Source organism: Camellia sinensis, chromosome 4, assembly GCF_055761805.1.
Source record: "Camellia sinensis isolate YWXY chromosome 4, ASM5576180v1, whole genome shotgun sequence".
Taxonomy (NCBI): domain Eukaryota; kingdom Viridiplantae; phylum Streptophyta; class Magnoliopsida; order Ericales; family Theaceae; genus Camellia; species Camellia sinensis.
In genome coordinates this window covers 84,308,475-84,329,844 of record NC_138964.1, presented here as the reverse complement: position 1 = coordinate 84,329,844, position 21,370 = coordinate 84,308,475, and the positions used below count along the sequence as shown (strand labels likewise).

General features: G+C 36.1%; 1 protein-coding gene across 10 annotated transcripts in view; it reads left to right on the top strand.

The window, feature by feature from the left end:
• Window positions 1-21,370, top strand: part of LOC114268649 (ARM repeat superfamily protein) — a 127,360-nt gene that overhangs the window by 19,715 nt on the left and 86,275 nt on the right. For all 10 annotated transcript variants that reach the window (XR_014366719.1, XR_014366720.1, XM_082925247.1 and 7 more), the window contains 7 exons: window positions 4,127-4,206; window positions 4,305-4,356; window positions 7,508-7,661; window positions 7,991-8,078; window positions 8,759-8,861; window positions 9,300-9,390; window positions 19,779-19,876. Coding sequence is in view for 8 of the 10 variants with exons in the window: in XM_082925247.1 (XP_082781373.1) it covers window positions 4,127-4,206; window positions 4,305-4,356; window positions 7,508-7,661; window positions 7,991-8,078; window positions 8,759-8,861; window positions 9,300-9,390; window positions 19,779-19,876 (666 nt within the window). In the remaining 2 variants the exon portion in view is untranslated. The remainder of the gene's footprint in view (window positions 1-4,126; window positions 4,207-4,304; window positions 4,357-7,507; window positions 7,662-7,990; window positions 8,079-8,758; window positions 8,862-9,299; window positions 9,391-19,778; window positions 19,877-21,370) is intronic.

Below are 21,370 nucleotides of genomic sequence, written 5' to 3'. Positions count from 1 at the left end.
TATGAACAACAGTTATATTGGCAATAGGAGAAAATGTCTTCTCATAATCAATGATATATTCTTGAGCAAAACCTTTAACAACTAAATGAGTACTTTATCTTTCTACAGAACCATCAGCTTTAGTTTTAATCTTATGAACCCATTGACAACCAGCAACATGCTTACCGGAAGATAATGGAACAAGGCCTTAAGTGCCATTCTTATGCAAAGTAGAAAGCTCCTCATTCATAGCCTGTTGCCAAAGAGGATCAAGGACAAACTTCCTATAGGAGATGGGATCAGAAAGAGAATGAATAGAAGACAAGAAAGAGCGAAACTCAGCAGAATAAGAGGAGTTAGGAAAATTAAAACGATCACAACACTTGTGAGACCGTTGAGGATAGCAAGAAGCAGGAGTTCGAGGATAATAGAATGGTGGAACAAAAGATCATTGATTGTACAATGTTTAGGCATTCTGTAAAGGTTAGTTAGGAGAAGGGAAAGGGGGAAAAGTCTTGAATAAAGGCTTGTGAGGCATCTAAGTGGCGTTGTTGGGAGAAGAAAATAGTTAGTCCTTTCTTTATGCGCATGGCAGAATTTAGGAGGCAGTTTTAAGGAGAAGTATTGATGTAGAGTATAAGAAACTCAAGGGAGAGTAAATTCAAAGAAGTGACGATATTTAGAAATTGGCATGATTTTAAAGAGAAACTGATTGTGATCTTATATAATTATGTGTCTAGTATTATTAGTGTCTTATTTTATGATTATATTTATGTTCTTTAGGATTTCTAGGTTAGGGGTAATTTGGTAATTTTTACATTTGCTGATATGAGCTGTAGGGGTCAAGTTATTTAATTGATTTTTATTTATGTTTCTTATTTGGTCTTAAGTTGATTTTCGAAGTCAAAGTAGTTTAGTAGTTTTCTTTTTTGGTTCTAGTTGGTTTATGAAGTCTCATAGTTCTATATAAAACTATGTAATTCTTATAATTTAATAGAGTAAATATTTTATGCCCAAGGCCTCTAGGAGTGATTCCTAGAAACTATCTTCTTCTTCTTTTTCTCCTTCTTTCCCTCTTGAATTTTCAGCACTTTTAACAGCCCAAAACACTGTTCACGGGTACTGTTGCAGCACCCAGAACGGTCCCAAAAATCAATATTCCTTTTCATTACATTAAGCCCTGACCCTAATTCTTCCATAAGCTAATAGAAGCCCTAAATTGCCCATTACTTTTCAGCTTGAAACCACAGCAGAAACCCACAGAAATCCAGCATTACAGTTCTCACAGCGCTGTCGTACATCAAGTATGTTGTTATTGGAAAGGTTGGAAGAGATAAATGGGAATTGATGATAAAAGAGGAGAAAACATCTTTTATGAGTTTGACACTAGTTTGAAGTTCTTTGTTTGCACTGTATTTGGAGCTTTTTTGTGTGTTTGTGTGTGTGTACTTTTCTCTTCTTGTTGCCTTTTCTTTATTTTTTGGTTGTATAAGGGTTGTGTCCCCTCCATCAAAAATGAATGTAAATACAAATGACATTACGTATTACACATTGTAGACACAAATTTCGAAGCGTGAAATGTTTCGACACATTTCAAAATTTATGTTACAAATGGCCACTGTTTAGTTTTTGGACCAAACAGTGTTGATTATTTGATGGTAGACTCCTATTTTCGATTTGTATTCCCAATCATTAATTACACATTTTGAACAAATGAAACCCCCGATTAGTGAAGAACATAAAATTTAAGAAAAAAGAAACATTTTTATTGAATTGCTGGAGGTTTAAAATCCCTGAATATGCAAGCTACAATTGTTGGGCTTGGAACCCTTTACCTATTGCTCACATTATATGTTTGTAGTATAGGTTTTTGAGTTCTTTTGGTCTTTCTTCTTTCTTATGAAGACTTCTTTGACTACTGATTTCTTTGCATCTCTCTAGTTAATCTCTAATCTCTGTTTTCTCTTTTGATTTATGATCCCCCACCCTTGTGTGATGGTCCCCATATTTATAGTTGGCCATCTATGTGATAAGAGTGCCTTATCTCTATTTCAAATTTATAACACTATGATGTTATCATAACGAACTTTGTTGATTGCAGTGATCTCCCAGATTTCATCCCTTGTAGTGTCCTTGCAGTAGGTTCCATAGGCATCATCCTTTGGTTGAGCGTGCTGTACTTCAAGTCTTGTAGTCTCCATGTGTCATTTGAATATCTTGAATGACATCGTTAAAATATGACGTTATTGTACTTTTTCATGTACTTCAACGGATCATATTGATCATTTTAAGTAGTGATTTCCTACAACATTTCTACGGTAGGCTCTGTATGTGCCGTCGATTGATTGACCGTGTCATTCTCCACGTATCAATTGGCTCACATGGGTTCAAAGGTTTTATGTTTCGGTGGACTCATCATCCCATTGAATTTGAAACCTTATCATAAATTTGGTTTAAATTTATGTGTCAACAACACACACACACACAACTTTCCAATCTTTAGAAATCAAGAAGTTTCTGTTGCTATCTATTGCTACATATCGCTGCCCTGAACGCCTCTAGTACCGTTCTCCACCCACAACCATGTGCCGCTGCCGCTCTCTACCAAGCACCATGTTGATTCCACCAAACTACGATGATCACAAAGCACGCTGTTTTGTCTTTCCTCCTTTTTCTCCTCTCTTCTCTTCTCTCTATAATAGTTTTCACCCCCTGCGATGATCATCACTACAACCACGTCGCCTCTGAAGATGATGTCGTGCAAGTGAAGGTGTGTTCATGGTGATGGTCAAAGATAGGGTTTTCAACAATGATCAATTGCCAATTTTTTAGTGTATTTTTGGCTGAATTAAAACAAATCGCAAATGTAGATATTTAAATTTTTTTTCCCGTTAATGATTGTATGAATTTTAATTTGATTCGATCTTGTGATTTGGTAGATTCTTGTAACTATGGGTTCATTGCTTCATAGTCATGGCTGTGGGTTATGTTTCACACATGGAGGTGATGTTTAGGCTATGAAGATCAAATTGAATGAAATAGAGGTTGGAATGAAGGTGTATTGGTATTGTCATGTTTGTGTGATGTACAATATTCGAGGTGTTGATATTGCCAAGGCTGCTCACTGGTAATGGAGGTAAATTGGCATGTGGGTTTGCAGGAGTGGGTTGTATTAGTTGAAGATGTATAGTTTGTCTTAGTCATGGTTATCGCTCTCTCTTTCTCTCTCTCTCCCTCTCTCTCTCCATTTTATTGTTCCTCCAAAATAGAAGATCTACTTATCTCATCTTTGTTGTTATTTTATTACTTTATTTTCTTGCATATGTTCTATTGTTGTTGGTCTAGGCACTGATGCCGTGGGTTTCACCAGTGTGCGCATTAAGGTGGTTGGTCTGTCAATGTCATGGGTGTGGGTGGGAGGTAGGTTTAGTTGCGTTGGGTGAGAGATAGAGAGTGGAGATAGCACAAGGAGTTATCTCCCCATGGCAATACAAGGTTAGAGAGAGACGGAGAGAGAAAGCACATTGGGCTTGACTAAAACAGTATGGGTAAAAGTGTAAAATCATGTGCTCCTTTAATGGATTTAACACGGGTAATTCTATTTGCAGACCATACGCACCATTTATGCCATTCGGATATCAGCTTCCGAACAAAAATAAAATGTCCGAATATCAACTTCTGAAAAAAATCAGTTGTTTGAACAAAAAATTATGCACAATAGTTGATATCAGAACATTTGTATTTTGTTCGGAAGTAGATAGCTGAACATTTGTATTTTGTTCAGAACACAAATAATGTACATTGAGACAGAGTATGGTGTGCAAATAAAATCAACCATTTAACACTACCATGGGGTGCAAGTGTTATTTTAGAAACCTGAGGCGATGTCCTCCCAATTGTCAGAAACCTCAAGGGGTGGTAGTGTAATTTACCTTGGAGTAATGTGATGGCATCTTTTATTCCGCATCTTTGTGATGTTATCTTTGATGGCAGTCGTTCTATCTGTTTAATTTGTGCGAAAGAACAACCTTGTGAAGCCTAAGTGGTGTTTTTTAGTTGTGTGGAGAAAAATATTATTATCTATTGATGCTTATTAACAACCAAGTGTTAAGATATTGATACGTTTCACCCTTGATTCCAATCGGAGGATCTTTGTCGAGCTGATCCCAAATTGTTCACTGCCCAGTGGACGATGCTTTTGCCCTCCAGTGATGTGCTGCAGCCAAGGTGAAGCTTATTTGTTGATAATTAATTCTATTTTCTTTTGCTTTTTGGTTACCCTTTTTTTGCATTCCTAGTTTTTTTATGCAAATGCTTGTTTACAGGAAGTATGAAGCTACTTTAATGACATGCTTGCTATTCGATCCTTATTTAAAGGTATTGCTTCTGTTGTCAATAATTACAATTTGGCTTTTCTCTTTTTACTATAAAGCTGTCTTCATTATTCCATGTGGGCCATTTATGAAGCATGGGTACTTCGACAAAGATGCTGTACCTATATTGGGTATTGGTACTTTGCATGATACTTGTGCATATGAACCGAGTACATGAAACACACATCCAAATTTTTTCTTCTTATTTTTTAACCTCAGCCGGAATAGCATTTTCTTGTATACAAAGGTGAAGTTAATTTCATTAGACTTATTATCTGTTGCCTGGTTTTAAAATCGAGATTTGGTTGTTAACTATTAATATAATGATTTAATTTGGGTTTATACCTTACTTTTGGCATTAAATGTGATTTGTAGGGTGGATCTTAACCAACTAAACCATTTAACTAATTTTTGGATTACGCCAAATTAAAAATAAATATTTTTTTAATGAATGTACCAAGCCGTATCCGTACCTAAGTACCTTACTTTTTTTTTTAGATTTTACCATATTGGCGTACCCATACCATATCAGCACCTGTATCCATACCATTTTGAAACTATGTATGAATGTATCTTCACTTCTTTCATTGCAGATGAGTTATTTTTGTGGCTTTATTTAATTGTGCTTTATGTAAGATAAATTGATAGAGAGAGAATAAATTGTATGTATTATGATTGATGTATTGAATGTTGTATATTACAATGTTCAGAGAAGACTCTCCTTTATAGGGGAGAGTGTGTACAGGGGGGCCAAAAGTGGCCGAAAGAGGCAATGCACTAAGGAACAACATCATGAAAGTTGGTTGGTAGACAGCTCATATACAACTAGCTAATATACTACTAATATATTCTAACAGCCCCCCTCAAACTCAAGGAGGATGGGTACTAGCCAACTTGAGTTTGGAGAGAGTAACAAAACAGGAAAATAGGATAGAAGACACTGTATGATTGTGTCAAATTGTTGCTGAAGACACGGTATGGTCGTGTCAGACCGTTGTAGGAGCTAACCAGAATCAATGTCGGGACAGTTTACGGGGTCATGCCGGACCATTGTAAAAGCTAACCGGAATCAATGTCGGGACAGTTTATGGGGTCATGCCGGACCGATGTAGAAGCTAACCGGAATCAATGTCGGGACAGTTTACGAGGTCATGCCGGACCGATGTAGAAGCTGACCGGAATCAATGTCGGGACAGTTTACGGGGTCATGCCGGACCGTTGTAGAAGCTGACTGGAATCAATGTCGGGACAGTTTATGGGGTCATGTCGGACCGTTGTAGAAGCTGACCGGAATCAATGTCGGGACAGTTTACGGGGTCATGCCGGACCGTTGTAGAAGCTTGTGGTGGTGCACCAAGGGGGCGACTTAGGGAGTGCGCCATGGGGTGGCTTGGGTGGTTCGCATGGTGTGTAACCATGCTCATCATGATATATGTATAACCCCCCCTCAAACTCAAATAGGTGTGAAGATAGAAACCTATTTGAGATTGAAACAAAGGGATTAATAAAGTGGAGTAAGACAGCTCAACACAGAGTGAAGATGTTAAAAAAAAAAAAAGTTTTTTTTTTTTTTTTTTTTTTTTTGGTGTAGACCCTGATGGGAATAAAACAAGGGTGTTGTGCAAGCTGGATGGCAAGAATGGGACAAGGGTGTTGGAGCAGAAAAAGTAATGGGGTGGTGTTGAGTTTTTTTTTTTTTTTTTTTTTTGGTGAGATAAAAAATAAAAAAATAAAAAAAAAATAAATAAATTAATGGAAAAAGGGATGATGCTCACTACCTCAGTTGTATAAATCTTGAAATCTGGAGAGAGAAAAGGGATGAGGGGTTCGGAGTGTTAAAATAATGCAATCTTGAAATCTTGAAATTTGGAAATTTTGATTTTGAAATTTTGAAGCCACACTCGCACTGTAGTGCCCAGCAAAAGGTGATGTAGCAGATGTGTATTGCCAGTGGTGTGCCGTGTTGTATTGGAATATTTTTTTTTTTCTTTATCAATGTTCCCGCCTATGCAAGACAAGTTGATTGAAAGTGGTGGGCAGAAAAAGTGAAAAGAAATGATGGGTATGTGATAAAATAAAATATAAAATCAGTGGGTTGGTGGAAGAAAAGTTTAAAATAAATGGTTGGAAATATTAAAATAAAGGTGAGTGTTTGGTAGAAGAAAATGATGGAAGGCCAGGGTGTCCATTAGAGACGGAAGAGAGTGCTTTGGAGCTTTAACAGCCTGTGGAGCATGGTTTAGAGAAGAGAAACCCACCCAACTTCTCTCTCTCGGGTTGGTTCTCCATACACAACACACAGCAGTTCATACACACACACACCACCAACTTCATCTTCTCACAGCACACACGGCTATCACACACCAGATACACAGCAGACACACACCATTCACACACAGCCACAACACATACACAGCAGCAGCCCACACACCATGCACAGACACATACGGTTTTGAGGAAAAAAAAAAAACACGACCTCCTGTTGTAGAACAGCTCCGAAAAGGGGTTGAGATCCAGCGGGTGTGGGGATGAGTTTGAGTGCGTGTCAGTGTTGCAAGGGCATACACAAGATGTTGAAATGGTCCAGTGGCATCCGTCAATGGATGTGTTGGTCTCGTGTAGCTATGACAACACCATCAAGGATTGAGCAGAAGAGTTCTCCGGTGACTGAGCGAGAGCAGCATGGCGGAGTTCTCCGGCGAGCTCGGTGGCGGCAGAAACAAAGGGGCAGCAACAAAATTGGACTGTCTGATCATGAATCAACGCAGATCGTCAAGTGAGTATGTGTAGAAAACTCCAGCGGGCAGCGAAGGCAAGATTGCCGGCCGACTGCCCGCTGGGGAGAAAGAAATATAGGCCTAAATCTTATAGCTCTGATATCATGTAAGATAAATTGATAGAGAGAGAATAAATTGTATGTATTATGATTGATGTATTGAATGTTGTATATTACAATGTTCAGAGAAGACTCTCCTTTATAGGGGAGAGTGTGTACAGGGGGGCCAAAAGTGGCCGAAAGAGGCAATGCACTAAGGAACAACATCATGAAAGTTGGTTGGTAGACAGCTCATATACAACTAGCTAATATACTACTAATATATTCTAACACTTTAGTGATGATTTTGGCTGACATAGTATTGCTTTCTGGTACCTAGGCACGGATTGCAGCTGCCTCTACTCTTGTGGCCATGTTGGATGGGCCTGCATCTGTTTTTCTTCAGGTAGCAGAATTGAAGGAATCCACTAAATGCGGATCTTTCACGGCACTTTCAAGCTCCCTTGGTCAGATACTAATGCAACTACATACAGGTATCTGATAGACATTAATCTGTCAATGCATAACCTCCTTTCCTTTTTGATTCCTTGTACTTCTCTTGCATTTAGGTTTCCGTTTATTATTAGGAAAATGCTAAACATACAGAATTTTACACAAAAAAGTCCTACAAAATGAGGTGGCAATGACATTTATGAAATTATGATTCCTAGTGGTGGGCTTTTTGATTTCCATTGAACGGCTATATATGAGCCACATCATTTTGTATAGAATTTTCGTACACAAATTCTATTTGTATAGCATTACCCTTATTATTATTGTTATTGTTGTTTTTATGACTTCATTATATCATAATGTCCTGCAGGTATTCTATACTTAATCCAGCATGAAACTCATGGTGGATTGCTGGCATCCTTGTTCAAAATTCTAATGCTTTTGATATCATCCACACCGTAAGTATCCTCCTCATGGTTCCCAATTTTTGGTACACTTTGTTTTTCCTGGTTGAGAAACCATTTTGGTTTTTGTTAATGTTTATTGTTACATTCTAGTTGTAGATTCATAGTTTTGTTTCGTTGGACCCAAAACAGTTTCATTCCTTTGACATATTTGTAAATATATAATTTATCTAAGAATTTTTTTATTTTTTATTTTTTATTTTTTTGAGTTTTGTTCTTTTGTTTCTTTCCCTTCTTTTTAACTTAGATCTTACACAAACTCATCCCGTTTGTCCATTTATATTAAACCAACATACTGTTGGACCACTTGGCAATTTAAAAAAAAAAAATAAAGAGTTAAAAAGTAAAATCACCACCACATTGAAATTATTTGGTGTTAGAGCAAATATCAAAGCTTTTCTTTTTGTAGTGAACAAATATATAATGCATTTGGATAATTATCTTGCATGAGTCTCCTGCTGTCGAGGTTAATTTCTGTGGCATTCTCAAAAGGACCTTTAATGGTGGTTCTATAAATACAATCTTACATGCAAATTTGGCCATGGGAACAATCTGATCCCACTCACTAAAATGGTTGCCACCAAAACTTCATGGTTACTAACAAACTGATTTCAGTGGTTTATTTGTGTGTGTAGTATGTATAAACTGTATATATATGTGTGATAATTTTGCAGATATTCAAGAATGCCGGGGGACTTGATGCCAAATCTTATCTCATCTCTTCGAGCAAGGATTGAAGAGGGCTTTCTACCTAGAAGTGATGAGACTAATCTGTTGGTTAGTATTGTTTAAATATTGTCTGTGGAGCTTTCTACCATTAGAGAAACCAATGGGTGAGCTATGCAGGTTAGGCCCCCTGCCTATCCTGCTCTTATTTGGGTGGTGAAGGTTAATGGTGAATCAGGATAGAGAAAAGGACACTTTCTTTGACTTGGGGACTTTGATTATCTGGTCAGGTCCACACTGTTTAAAACTTCAAACACCTTTTCTTTTTCCTTTGCAGTAAACATTATTTTATAAAACTTTGTCAATTGAATTGAAAACCTCAAATATAAAAGGGGCACTTGTTCCCATTTTGCTTTGAACTCTTCATTTCTGGTTTGTGTTGGTTAGGGGGGGACTAGTATATCTATGAAGGGTTGACTTGTCCAGCCCTGTCCTGTTGCCTCACTCATTTTTAATGCTCATACCATAATTCTATTAACTTTTTTACAGGCTGTCGCTATTAATTGCTTGACTGCAGCTCTATCAGCCTCACCTTCCTCACCTAAAGTCAGAAATTTGTTTGTAGAAGAACTACATAAAGGTTAACTTTTGGTTTCTTTTACTTTTGGGAGATCATAAAACTGTTGAAAAAATCCTAGGTAGTGTTTGGTAGAGTTTTAGAATTATGATTTGAGAATAGAGTTGTATTTTGAGTTTGTAAGTTTTGGAATTATGATTTGACAAGAGAAAATTTGTTTGGTTAAGAGTTTTGAATTTTTGATGTGACTTATGAAATGAGAAAAGTTGTTTAGTTATGAGTTTTGAAAAGAGTTTTCAAAACTTAATTGAAAAATTTATAACTCATAACCAAACACAAAACTCAAAACTCTATTGAAAATTCTGTTCAAAACTCATAACCAAACTCTTTTTAAAATTCAATTCAAAAGACTAATTTGTCATTTTGGTCTAAAAAAATAATTTTTATATTTAAAAAATATCAAAAACAAATATATATATATATATATATATTTCCAAATAACAGGTGGTGATTGACAATTGCAAAAAAAGAAAAAAGAAAAAGGGTACTGTTCCGTTCAACCGGACGAACGACTCGCCGGACATCCGGGTAGACCAAAATTTCAAAAACTGTATGGTTTACCAAACATGTTTTCAAAATGTATTTTGAAATTGATCTGTAATCATTATTTGAAAGTTAAAACCAAACGTAACATTCAAATATAAGGGGGAAAAATTGATTAGAGTTGCACACCAAACACAACCCTAGTTTTTGTCACTAAGATATCTCTAATTTTATTTCATTGTTTTGTTTTTATAATTGTCTTTTGTGTGGTGTTGTTCTCTTCTCTTTATTTATTTATTTTTATTATTACTATTATTTTTATGTGTGTATGCCCAGTCATTCACGACATTGATTGGTGAAAATTGATTTGCCCATAGTGATTTTTGGATAAAAATTCCTATGTTTACTTTCAATGTATATCTGGAAGAAAGGAGAAATTGCATTAACAATTCCTACATTTACTGATGTGCAGTACTTCAAAATGACTGGATTTTATTCCATTTGGTGATACAATTTCCAAACTACACTTCATGAGCTGATAATTCATTTAATCTCTAACATATATCAATCAGTGGTAATTGGGGAGTGAGGGTGTCTCATTTGGAACCCCACCTCTCCATTGCATAATTAATTATGGCAAGTTATTTAAAATGTTAGCCATTGAAATTTGTTCCAGATGGATCTCTCTCTCTCTCTCTCTCTCTCTCTCTTTGTTAGAAAATTTTTGGGTTATTTACATGTAGACCCCCAAACTATTGAAAAATATCACTTTGACCCCCTGAACTTTAAAACATACAAATGAACTCTCTAAATCATTGAGAAGTATTGCTTTGCCCCTTAAACTATAAAAACATACAAATGGACCTCCTAAACTATTGACATGTTTCACTTTGACCCCTTCTATTAGGGGGTCCAATTGGTACGTTTTTATAATTTAGGGGGTCTATTTGTATGTTTTTATAGTTTATGGGGGCAAAGTGATACTTCTCAATAGTTTAGGGGGTTTATTTGTACACTTTCATAATTTAGGGGTCAAAGTGATATTTTTCAATAATTTAGGGGGTTTCCATGTAAATAACCCAAAATTTTATTACCAAAAATGATGTTCGCCTATAGTTTGACAGACAATCCAACAAGGCTACACAAAACACACTTCTCACTCACCAAGGAGAAAAACATGTCTTACACCATGAGTGGAAATCTTTTACAACCCATGATGCAATCCGCAAGAAGATCAAGAAAAAGCAAAGTTAAAGAAGTGGCAATATTTGGAAATTGTCATGGCTACTAGTGTTATTAGAGTCTTATTTTATTGTTATTTTAGAGTTATTAGGTAAGGGTTATTTTGGTAATTTTCATATTTGATGTCATGGGCTGTAGGGTCCATGGATTGTCTTGTGGGTCAAATCATTTAATTAGTTTTATTAAGATTTCTTATTTGGTCTTAAATTGGTTTTGGAAGTCAACTATTTTTAGTAGTTACTTTTTTTGGTTCTAGTTAGTTTAGGAAGAGTCATAGTTCAATATAGAGTCATTTAATGCTTCCTATTGAACAATAGACTGCTGACATGACTAGTTTGATAAAGAATACCATGCTTCTCAAGATAGGCTCGAAAAGTGTCACACCCCAGATTTTCAAGATCCGAAACCCAATAAATAAACTCAAATAAAATGAATAAAGAACAATATTCAATATAATCAAAAGATTCCCTCTCATATATATATATATATATATGGGTATCATTTAGTACATGAGATTGACTCGTTACATACATCCCATATTCAACATCTAGGCAGAGTGAATATACAATATGTAATGCAAAATAACAACATTCAAAGAAATGCGCTTAGGCTTACATCAATTAAAAGGATTAACCCTTACAAAATATAAAGGCATTCGACCTATATTACAAAAGAATGGCCCTAGGATGAACATCCAAGGCAGCTCTAATTAGCCCTTGTACAAGATCCAAGCCACTCAAGGTCGTGGCACATCATTAACACCTGAAAAGATTTCAGTCATGTAGTGTGAACATATAGTCCAGTAGGATAATCTTTCTACTCATTAATATACACCTACAAAGCGCATGATCATGATGCTACATATGTATTGGATACTCTACCGATTTCTCAAATCAATGGAAGTTTTGTTTTGCAAAATGACAAGTTATCATAAGTTTGACAAATATACATTTCATAATCCAAATCATCACTTTATTCCAGTGAATCCTATCATGGTACATGTATTGGTCAGTGGCCATCGCTAAGAGCCACCGAATCAACTAGTGAGCTATCATAAGCATCACTTTGCCAGTAGTCATCGCTAGGCAACCACCTAACCAACCCCCACTTTACTGGGACTAACTGGAAGGACAAATGGGTACTTTTCCCATGTGGGTTTCCCCTTTTTCACTGAGGACTCTCTTGCCACTTAATCATCATCTCTATATATTGCCTGGATTCACCATACCAATCAATTTAAAACCATGATGTTTAAACTGTGAAAAGGGCAGCTCATGCCATCATTACTCAATTCTATAAAAAAATGTGTTCAACACACCTCTGTTCAATGAAGGATTTTCATTCAGTGAAATACAACAATTCACATATGCAATTATAAAGTGGGTTTAGTTCATCCTAAGATGTCAATCTCAACAACAATGCCATTCTCCACCAATTGCCACCGATGCAATCTCTAACAATATTTAATTACGCAATTCCCTCCCATGCAATTATACTCAATTTCAAAGCAGAGATAATATTTTCTACAATTCGAACCATTTCACAATTTAGGGTTTACCAAAATTGGGCTTTCACAAATTAAAGTGCCCAAATGCTATTTGATGTAAAGAAAATAGATTTAATAAGAAAATTGTAGAGAAATACCCAATCAATCCCAAACCCTAGCGTCTAACATGAGTTTTCACAAATTATCTCTACCAATCTCCCAATGGAATATATCAAAATACCGCATATACTCATCTAAATCCATATTAAACAAATAGAAGAAAACCCTACCTCAAAAGTGAAGAGGAGAACGAAGAAAATCTAAAACTTGGCAAAACAAGGATCAGCTCCGATCAAAGTGTAGCCCTCGCTGTGCTGTAGGATGTTAATACTCGAGTTTTTGAGTGATTCACACTATAAGGCGCCTAATCTTAGGGTTGTGTGTTAAAGTTAGTAGGTGAGAAATATATAGAGAGAGAGAATAGAGTAAAGAGAAAGTGCACAATGTGTAGGAGGAGTGGTGAATCTTTGGATCATTTATTTTTGCATTGTCTAGTGACAGCGAGCTTATGGCAAATGTTGTTTTGTTCGGGGAATGTATGTGGGTGGCTCCAAAAGAAAGTACACAAATGACTTTAATTGATTTTCAAGTATTAGGCCGGTCAAAGAGGGCCAAGGTGCTTTGGTTTTGTGTTGTCTTTACAATTTTTTAGGTCATTTGGTTGGAGAGAAATGGGCCGTTTTTTGAAGAAGAATCCCAAGATGTTGATTTTTTATGAGATAAAGTTCGACATTTAGTATCGTTTTGGGTGTCAGGGAGTCCTTTGTTCGAAGGAATTCCTCTCTTTATGATTGCAGCAGATTGTGTGTCAGTTTGTTATATGTAGTGTTTTTTTTATCATTTTGGGTTTTGCCTCTTTTTGTTGTTTTTGTTATTTTTAACTTGTACTTTTTTTCAAGGAAGCCTTATCATCCCTTCTTTTGGCTTTGTGCCTTAATAAAATCTTTCTTCGCTGTTGATAAAAAAAAAAAAAAAAAAAAAAATTTAGAGAAAAGAAGTGAACAAGGAGAGAAAGAGACAAAAGCTGAATTAATGAGCTATGTCAGGCTGGCGATTGATCCTTTATCGGTCGTTTTGTTCTGCTAAAATTTTCAAAAATGGTTCAATGAAGCGATTGCTTAAGCAATCGATCGCCTATTGATTGTTGCATTTTGAAAAATGAAATGGACGAAATGCAAGTATGGCGATCGATCGCTCTACCTAGAAAATTTGAGTTTTCAATCTCTAACTCAATGCAACCGCAACCACAATCAAATTCTCAATCATAAGTGTGGAATATGATATAACAACATTGACTGTATATGATGACAATAGAAACACGTATAGTTATTCAACAAGGTGAATGGTTCATGCTTGAACAACTAATAGACATGGGTAATTGGGGCGGATTAAGACCCAAAGTGTTACAAAAAGACCCTTCAATATATTCAATTCCATTGTCACTACGAACAAATTTGATATTGGCTTCAAATTGATTTGTCACAATCTAATCAAAAGTTGTAAAGTAAGAAAAAAATTATTTTTAGCACTAAGTATATAAATCCAAGTAACATTAAGATAACAATCAATAAAGAAAACAAACTAACGATAACCAGAAAGAGAGATAACAGGAGAAGCGACACAGTATTATGAATAAGCATAAAAGGAAAATAGACTTATTTTAATTAATCGAAGGATAACAATACCGTTTATGCTTGGCCAACTCATAAGCATCACAAGAAAAAAGCTTAGACAAAAGCTTTTCTAAAATGCCAAAAGATGGGCTACCCAAGTGGCGATGCCGTTGATGTAAGAGAGGTAGAGACAATCAACCATCAACTTGAAGAGCATATCTAGATGACAGATGTGAACAAGGCAATGATGTGGTATCTAGAAAGTACAAGCCACCATGTGCTCTTCCACCGCTGATCATTCACCCTGTGCCCAGTTCCTAAAAGACTTGTACGTAGGAAAATTTAGGAACATGAAGAATAGAGGACAGAGAAATAGAGGAAGAGCAGTGAATAAATCTCTTCCCAATACGCAGGACAATGAGCCATCAACTACCCAATCCTTATCCTTACTAGAGCAAGAAATGTAAATATATAAAAGACTTGAGGAACCTGTCATATGGTCAGTAGCGCTAGAATTGATAATCCAGGGTGAGGAAGAAGATGCACTAAGTGCATTAGCAAGAATACATGTGTGAGCAAAGTGAGAGGAGGAAGTGGTAGAAGAAGAGGCTATGGAAGTAGAGCTATCAAGCTGAGCAACCAAACACCCAAAGATGAGCACCAGTGTCACTAGGGGAACAAAAAGAGGCCTTTCACACATGCGCTTGGGAATGCACTATACCACCACGGCCACCACCTTGCTCTCGAGTAGTGAGACCATTCAACTTCCAACAATACTCTTTGTCATGCCATTCTTTTCCACAATAATCACACTTACTCCCAGACTTAGGCTAAACTGGTTTGCCATCAGGTGAAAGCGTAAGATCAACCAAAGCAGAATGGTCTTGACTAACGGAGTGTACTATAACATTATGTCGACTCTTTCCTATTGAACAATGGCATAAGCCTTTTCTCAGTGTGGGAAAAGGATTGCCATCCAATATCTGAACCCGAATATGAACATGCTTGAAATTAAGGCTAGCAAGGAAATCATAAACGCACTCCTTCTCTACCAGGCACTTCGAAACATAGCTGCATCTGTGCAACAAACAACCTGAAAGTTCTGGTAATAGTTAAGCTCTTGCCACAAGTTGCTCAACTCGGCATAATACACAGCGAGAGACTGATCCTTCTGATCTAACCCGTTAATTTTCTTTCTCAAATCATGCTTAAGCATCATCATCCTTTTGAGAGTAGGTTTGAGTTGCTGCTGTCCAAATCTTATGCATAGTATCCATTAATAAGAAAGTACAACTAATAGTAGGCTGCATGGAGTTAACCAACTAGGTCATGACGAGCATTCTCTGACAAACATTTATTGCATGTAGGTACATATTCAAGACGATCCTTGAGAGCCCTAGTAGCTATGTTGTTAGAATTGTACGATTCTCGATTTGAATCGTACAATTTGGTTCGATGCGCATACAAATCGATACGACTTGGTAGAGAGAATCGTAAAGGGCAATGAATCGCACCTGTATCGTTGAATCGATCACTGAATCATAAGAATCACAGAATTGCATGATTTCTGATTTCTCTGATTTCTGATGCAATCTTTTTACTTTATTTTGCTGGAGAATGGATCGACTAGGTCTTCTAAGACCTTTTGAGTTATTATATAATAATCCCATTGTCTTTTGGTTTGCCTATTAACTCTTAAACGACAAAACCCTAGAAAAAAAATGTTTTTCCCTTTCTCTAGTTACAAAGAAGTAGCTTTTGCTGTTGGGTCCTGGCGCCTTCAACTTTAATTGAATCTTGAAGCTACAACAAACTTTTTTGAGGTGTTGTGCTTGGACTTTGAGCTGCTATTGGTCCACAAACTCCATACGATACTGTTTGTTGTACAAGAATTGAATTGAATAGTTTATAGTTTGCCCACTTTGAGCCTTTTTATTACTTTAGTACCTTTGTTATTGCTGTCACTGTGCTATTGGTGTTGGAATTTGGAGTTTTGAGTTTTTACTTTATCAAGATTAAAAAATGATTGATAATTTTTTTTATTTTTTATTTTTTTACCTTTTATATACATCTACAAATTTAGTATATTTTTGTATTTATTTTTTATTTTTAGAATCTATCACAAATATTTTACCTTTTAAGTACACACCTAGATTAGGTACATCTAAAAATTGAAAAATAATAATTAAAATATGAAAAAAAAAATTACTAAAAATAACATAACACAAAACGAAAAACTAAACAACATTTTCGTTGAGTTCAGTCTAAATATTTCATATTTGTAAGATAAATGTAATATTTAAGTATGTAGATATGTTTTTTAATCTATTTTTTTAAAATGACCGAATCTTTTTCCATTTGATTCGCTATTCGGTGCAAGGACATTTCGATTTACGATTCGAATCCCGATTTGACAACTATGCCTAGTAGGATAACTCGTTAGGTGATGAGAAGTAATAGCCAAACTACAGGAACGAGACAATATCAAATAGTTGGTGCCATCCAACTTAACTAGCTAATCTGAAGGGATGGGCTATCAGCAAGAGTCCCAACACAACCAGCTCTTCTCACTACCCTTGGGGGCCTAACTACCTTTTGCCATGTCTACAGAATAATATGGGACAACTACCCAACTGGTTTAACCCCCCACAAAGGCAACAAACTCCAAGTAATTCTCACTAAAGCAACAAGAAGAGCTTAGGTAATCATAAATAGATGGTATAGGTTTGAAATTGGAAAATCCAATAAGAAAAAACCTGTAGAGGACCAAAGAACCCCTAAACCAAACCTTGTAGGAGCCAAGAAATTATTCAAAACTGAAAAATAGGTCTGGGAAGAGATCCAAAAACCCTACTTGGCACCCTCTGATGGTTATCCAAGCCCGGGTGCAGTTGAAATCAAGCCCAATCAAAGATAGCAAAAAACTAACTATTTTCCCTTTCCCAAAAAATTAAGGAAACAGGAAAAGATATATCAAGTAAACTAGGAAAGTTTCAGAAGTATCAGCATTGGATTCTCCTCTGAAATAAATCTGTTTTTCTAAAAAATTGATATATTATGAGAGAGAGAGAGAGAGAGAGAGAGAGAGAGAGAGAGAGAGAGAGAAACAAATATTATGAAGAAGAAGAAGAAGAAACAAATATATGGCCATTGAGAGAAGACCTAAAACTTAGGTTTATCACATAAACACATGTATTTGTATTGAAGTGGTCTAAAGTACACAATTAACCCTTATATTACTAAACCTATAGCATGTAACAAGTTCTTAGACCCTTTGTCTGGATCAGTGGACTCATCATTGTGACTGGACTCACCTTCGCCCTTACTGTTTGCATCAAGAGGTCCACTGGATCGTCTTTTCTCCTCATCAACTATTCGAAAGAAGCAAAATTCCCTTTCAGAGCCTCAATCTTGTTCTCTAAAGCAGCGAACTCCTTAGCTTGTTCTGGTGAACAAATACTAAACTCCTTAGCTTGCTCGTTCTTTAGTAGTGGAAGCTTTGTGGTGATACGCCACAATCGTTTGTTTTACTGGCACAAACTGAATCTGTTTCACTTGAGTATTCCTCATCCAAATTGTTTTCAAGACTCTTGAGGAACTCAATCCTGTGATGGAGGATTTGTGCAATGGAATCCAATGAATTGTTTGGCGAAGATGGTCTTTGTGGTTCTCGGAGGCTCGTTGATCAACAGATAACCATTTGTCCCATCCGCAACATAATATTGCTAATACAAATCCTTCAATGAGGTCCTCTTTGCTGAATTCTTCTTCTTTTCCATTGAAGATCTCCTACCTATGGTTACAGGAAAATATCTCCAGAAGGGGATTTCTAGGGAGAGAAAGGTAGAGATAGAAATCATTTTGCATATATTCTAGCAGGCAGTTGGATCTTTATGATATTCATGACCTGAAAATATTTGATTACTTCTTTGTATAACTTGCAAAGGTATTAATTTTAGGACATTAAGGCATGTGATGATTATTTATTCAGTTCTGCCGAACACCTTCAACTTGCTTAAAAAAACAATATGTGTGCTGGTTTAACTCTCCACCCTACAGGCACATCAACAAGAAAAGCCGAACCAAATTTGTTTAAAGCTGCTTCATAATTTCATATTTTTTCATGTTGAGCGTTGTAGCGTGTGAATGTTAGGGACAGCTTTTATAAAATGTAAATTTTACACCTAGTAAGGTAGTTCATGCCCTGATTTATGCTGGGAAGTGTAACTGGAACAGTCTAAATATGGTAAAGGAAATTTGCACCAAAAGGGAATGGCCTAAAACAGCAAGTGGAGTTGGAAGTTGGTAATACATTGAACTAAATAAAAACATTTTTGCTATTTTAGACAAGAATTCAAATAGAATAGAAGAGAATTGGATATGATAATCTAGAACAAAGTTTGATTTAGATTCCTAGTTCTAGTCTAAAAATTTATTATTGTCAAGCTACAACGATTGTGCCTATTATAGCAACTAAAAGAATTATTGAAATGGGCTGAAATGGAAGAAGTACTCATGTCGGACACTCGACACTTGGATAAGTGTATGATTTAGGTTTCTGATGTGTGGTTAGACATTCACCTAGCAGACAGATTTACGCATGAAACCAAATTATGATTCTGACAATGCATAAACCCTAAAATATGCGTGAAATGCTCTATGGCTGCTTGTGAACACTATTTTACCTTAGAAAGTAAAAGAAGAATATTAAAGAATATGAATACTTTTGCTGTTTCCACTTGAACTTGGACATGGGAATTAGATGTATTGAACAATTAGACAACTACACTTGTAACCAAGTTCATGCAACATGTGTTTTTCTATTGTTTCACAATGTAAAGAAATAACATCTACTAGTGTCGGTAAATATATGTGCAACTAAAATAGGTCCGCAACACTTCTGGAGATTGGACTGTCTCCTTTAGTTTGTTTAGAAACTAGGCATTGTGGTCAAACCTCTGTGGATACAACATCCAAAAATCTTGTTTAGGCTCGGCTAGGAAGTACAACAATCAATATTGCAACTGGGAAGGATGGTTCCTGCTAAATGCTCATTGGCTGTGTATTTTGTTTTGGCGTAGACAATATAGTTGGTTTGCAATTTCCCAGGCACTTCTTGTCACACCTTTGACTTGCTAATTTCAAATTCTGTAATTAACTTGGTATTGCACTTCCTGAAGTTACTGTTAAATGATTTGGAATGTGGGGTTTGGAATGGCTATTGATAATTGTAAGTGGACATTATCCAATTAATTCATCTTGGTTTGCAATTTTCTTATCCCAAGATCAATCATACTAGGTTAATTGAAAACCTTGTATGATTACTTGTTGACAAATAATGGCTCATCATATATGCATAACTGTTGAATGCTTAGCTAAAAATTACCTTCATGTATGCACATGCCATTGTTTGGATACCTTCATTGAGTTTTGATACATATGCTTATGTATATGCATATATATATTTGTTTAATATGACCTTAGCATTTTATATGAAATATTTGCAGGTTTTGTTGAGCCTCAAGAGAAGCCTGGCATTCTATCTACCATATTTCGATATTCTGAACCAGTAAATAGCCCAACAATAAGCCTCGAGGCTCTCCAGGTAATATGAAGCCAAGATAGAAATGTTTCATGTGTGGATTGTATTGTTGACACTTATTATTGTAGTTGAAGTTATTGATGCATGTGAATGCGGTGTTTAGGTCTATGTTGGATAACCAGTACATGCAATTTTTTATATTTTGGCAAGGGTTGGGGACTTTCTGATTAAACAATATGGTAACAATATGTTGTGTAATACTTGGATGAGTTAGTGAATGGAGGCCATTTGAGCATATTAAATTAATAAGCCTTAGTTAATGAACTATAAGCTTTGCTATATTTCAAAATAGTGTTGAAAGATTTTATGTTGGGCGGGAAGACGCAGACTTAGTGACTTTCAAAATAGTGTTGAAAGATTTTATGTTTACTACAATCCAAGCAGGACTTTGAACTCAAATAGTACATCCAAACTAGGATTAAAATGACATTTATTTGGTTGGTAAATTATTTAATTACTAAAAAATATTACAATGAAGTTGAAAACCCATGCCGAAAGGCAAACAACCTTACACAGGCCTTAGGCGGAGACTGGAGTACACTCTGTGGTCTACTTGTCGAAGTTGATTCTAGTGAGGATTGTAGAGATTAATGTTTTTCTGTTGTATTAATGCAAGGTTCCCCCTTTAATGCCAAAACCGCTTAGCCTTCAGTTGTTGAGTGATTTTGTAGGAAGCTAGTGTGGTGGAAATTGGAATCAATAGTATATCTAAAGGAGGGTGATTGACATCAAGTGAGAGTAGCTTGTTAAGTCTTCCTATATATTTTGTCACTATTCATTATTCCTGTTTCAGCATCCTGACTGTTAGAATGGATTCTAAGAAACTTCATTCAAGGGAGTGGAGTTGATGAACACAAGTTTCGCTTGGTTAATCGAGTTACTGTGTGTTTCCCTATACGAAGAGTTGGTTTGGGTGTTAATAGGTTTGTGAAATTCAACAAAGCTCTTTTAGGGAAGTGGTTGTTGGAGGTTTGCTTGTGAGAGGAGCATATTAGAGAGGAGCTTTGCTGACTAGATGTGCTAGTATTGGGTGGATTGGACCACTTTGGACATGGCAATCTCTTAGGGAGTGGGTGTATGAAGGGTATCCAAAGGTGCCAGGATGAATTCATTAAGAACATCCTTTTTGTGATTGGATTGGGGAATGCAATGAGGTTTTAGGATGATTCTTGGTGTAGGGAGAACCACTCATCGTGACTTTTTGTGTTTTTTGGTATTTCTCAGAGTATCAATGGTTTAGTATTGGATTTGGAGGTTATGACGAGTGGTAAAGATAGGGTGGTTTGGGATGTTGCTTTAGGAAAGCTTTGCAGGATTGGTAGGTTAATGCTGTTGTGGGTCCTTTGATGCCTTGTATAAAGTAGAGAATGAGATAAAATGGAAGGCTTCAAAACCTAGGAAGTTTGAAATCAATGGCTAGTCCTTTTCATTGGTAGGGGATAAGTTCAAAGTTATTATTAATTGGTGTTGTTTGTGCAAGTAGGATAGTGAATTGAT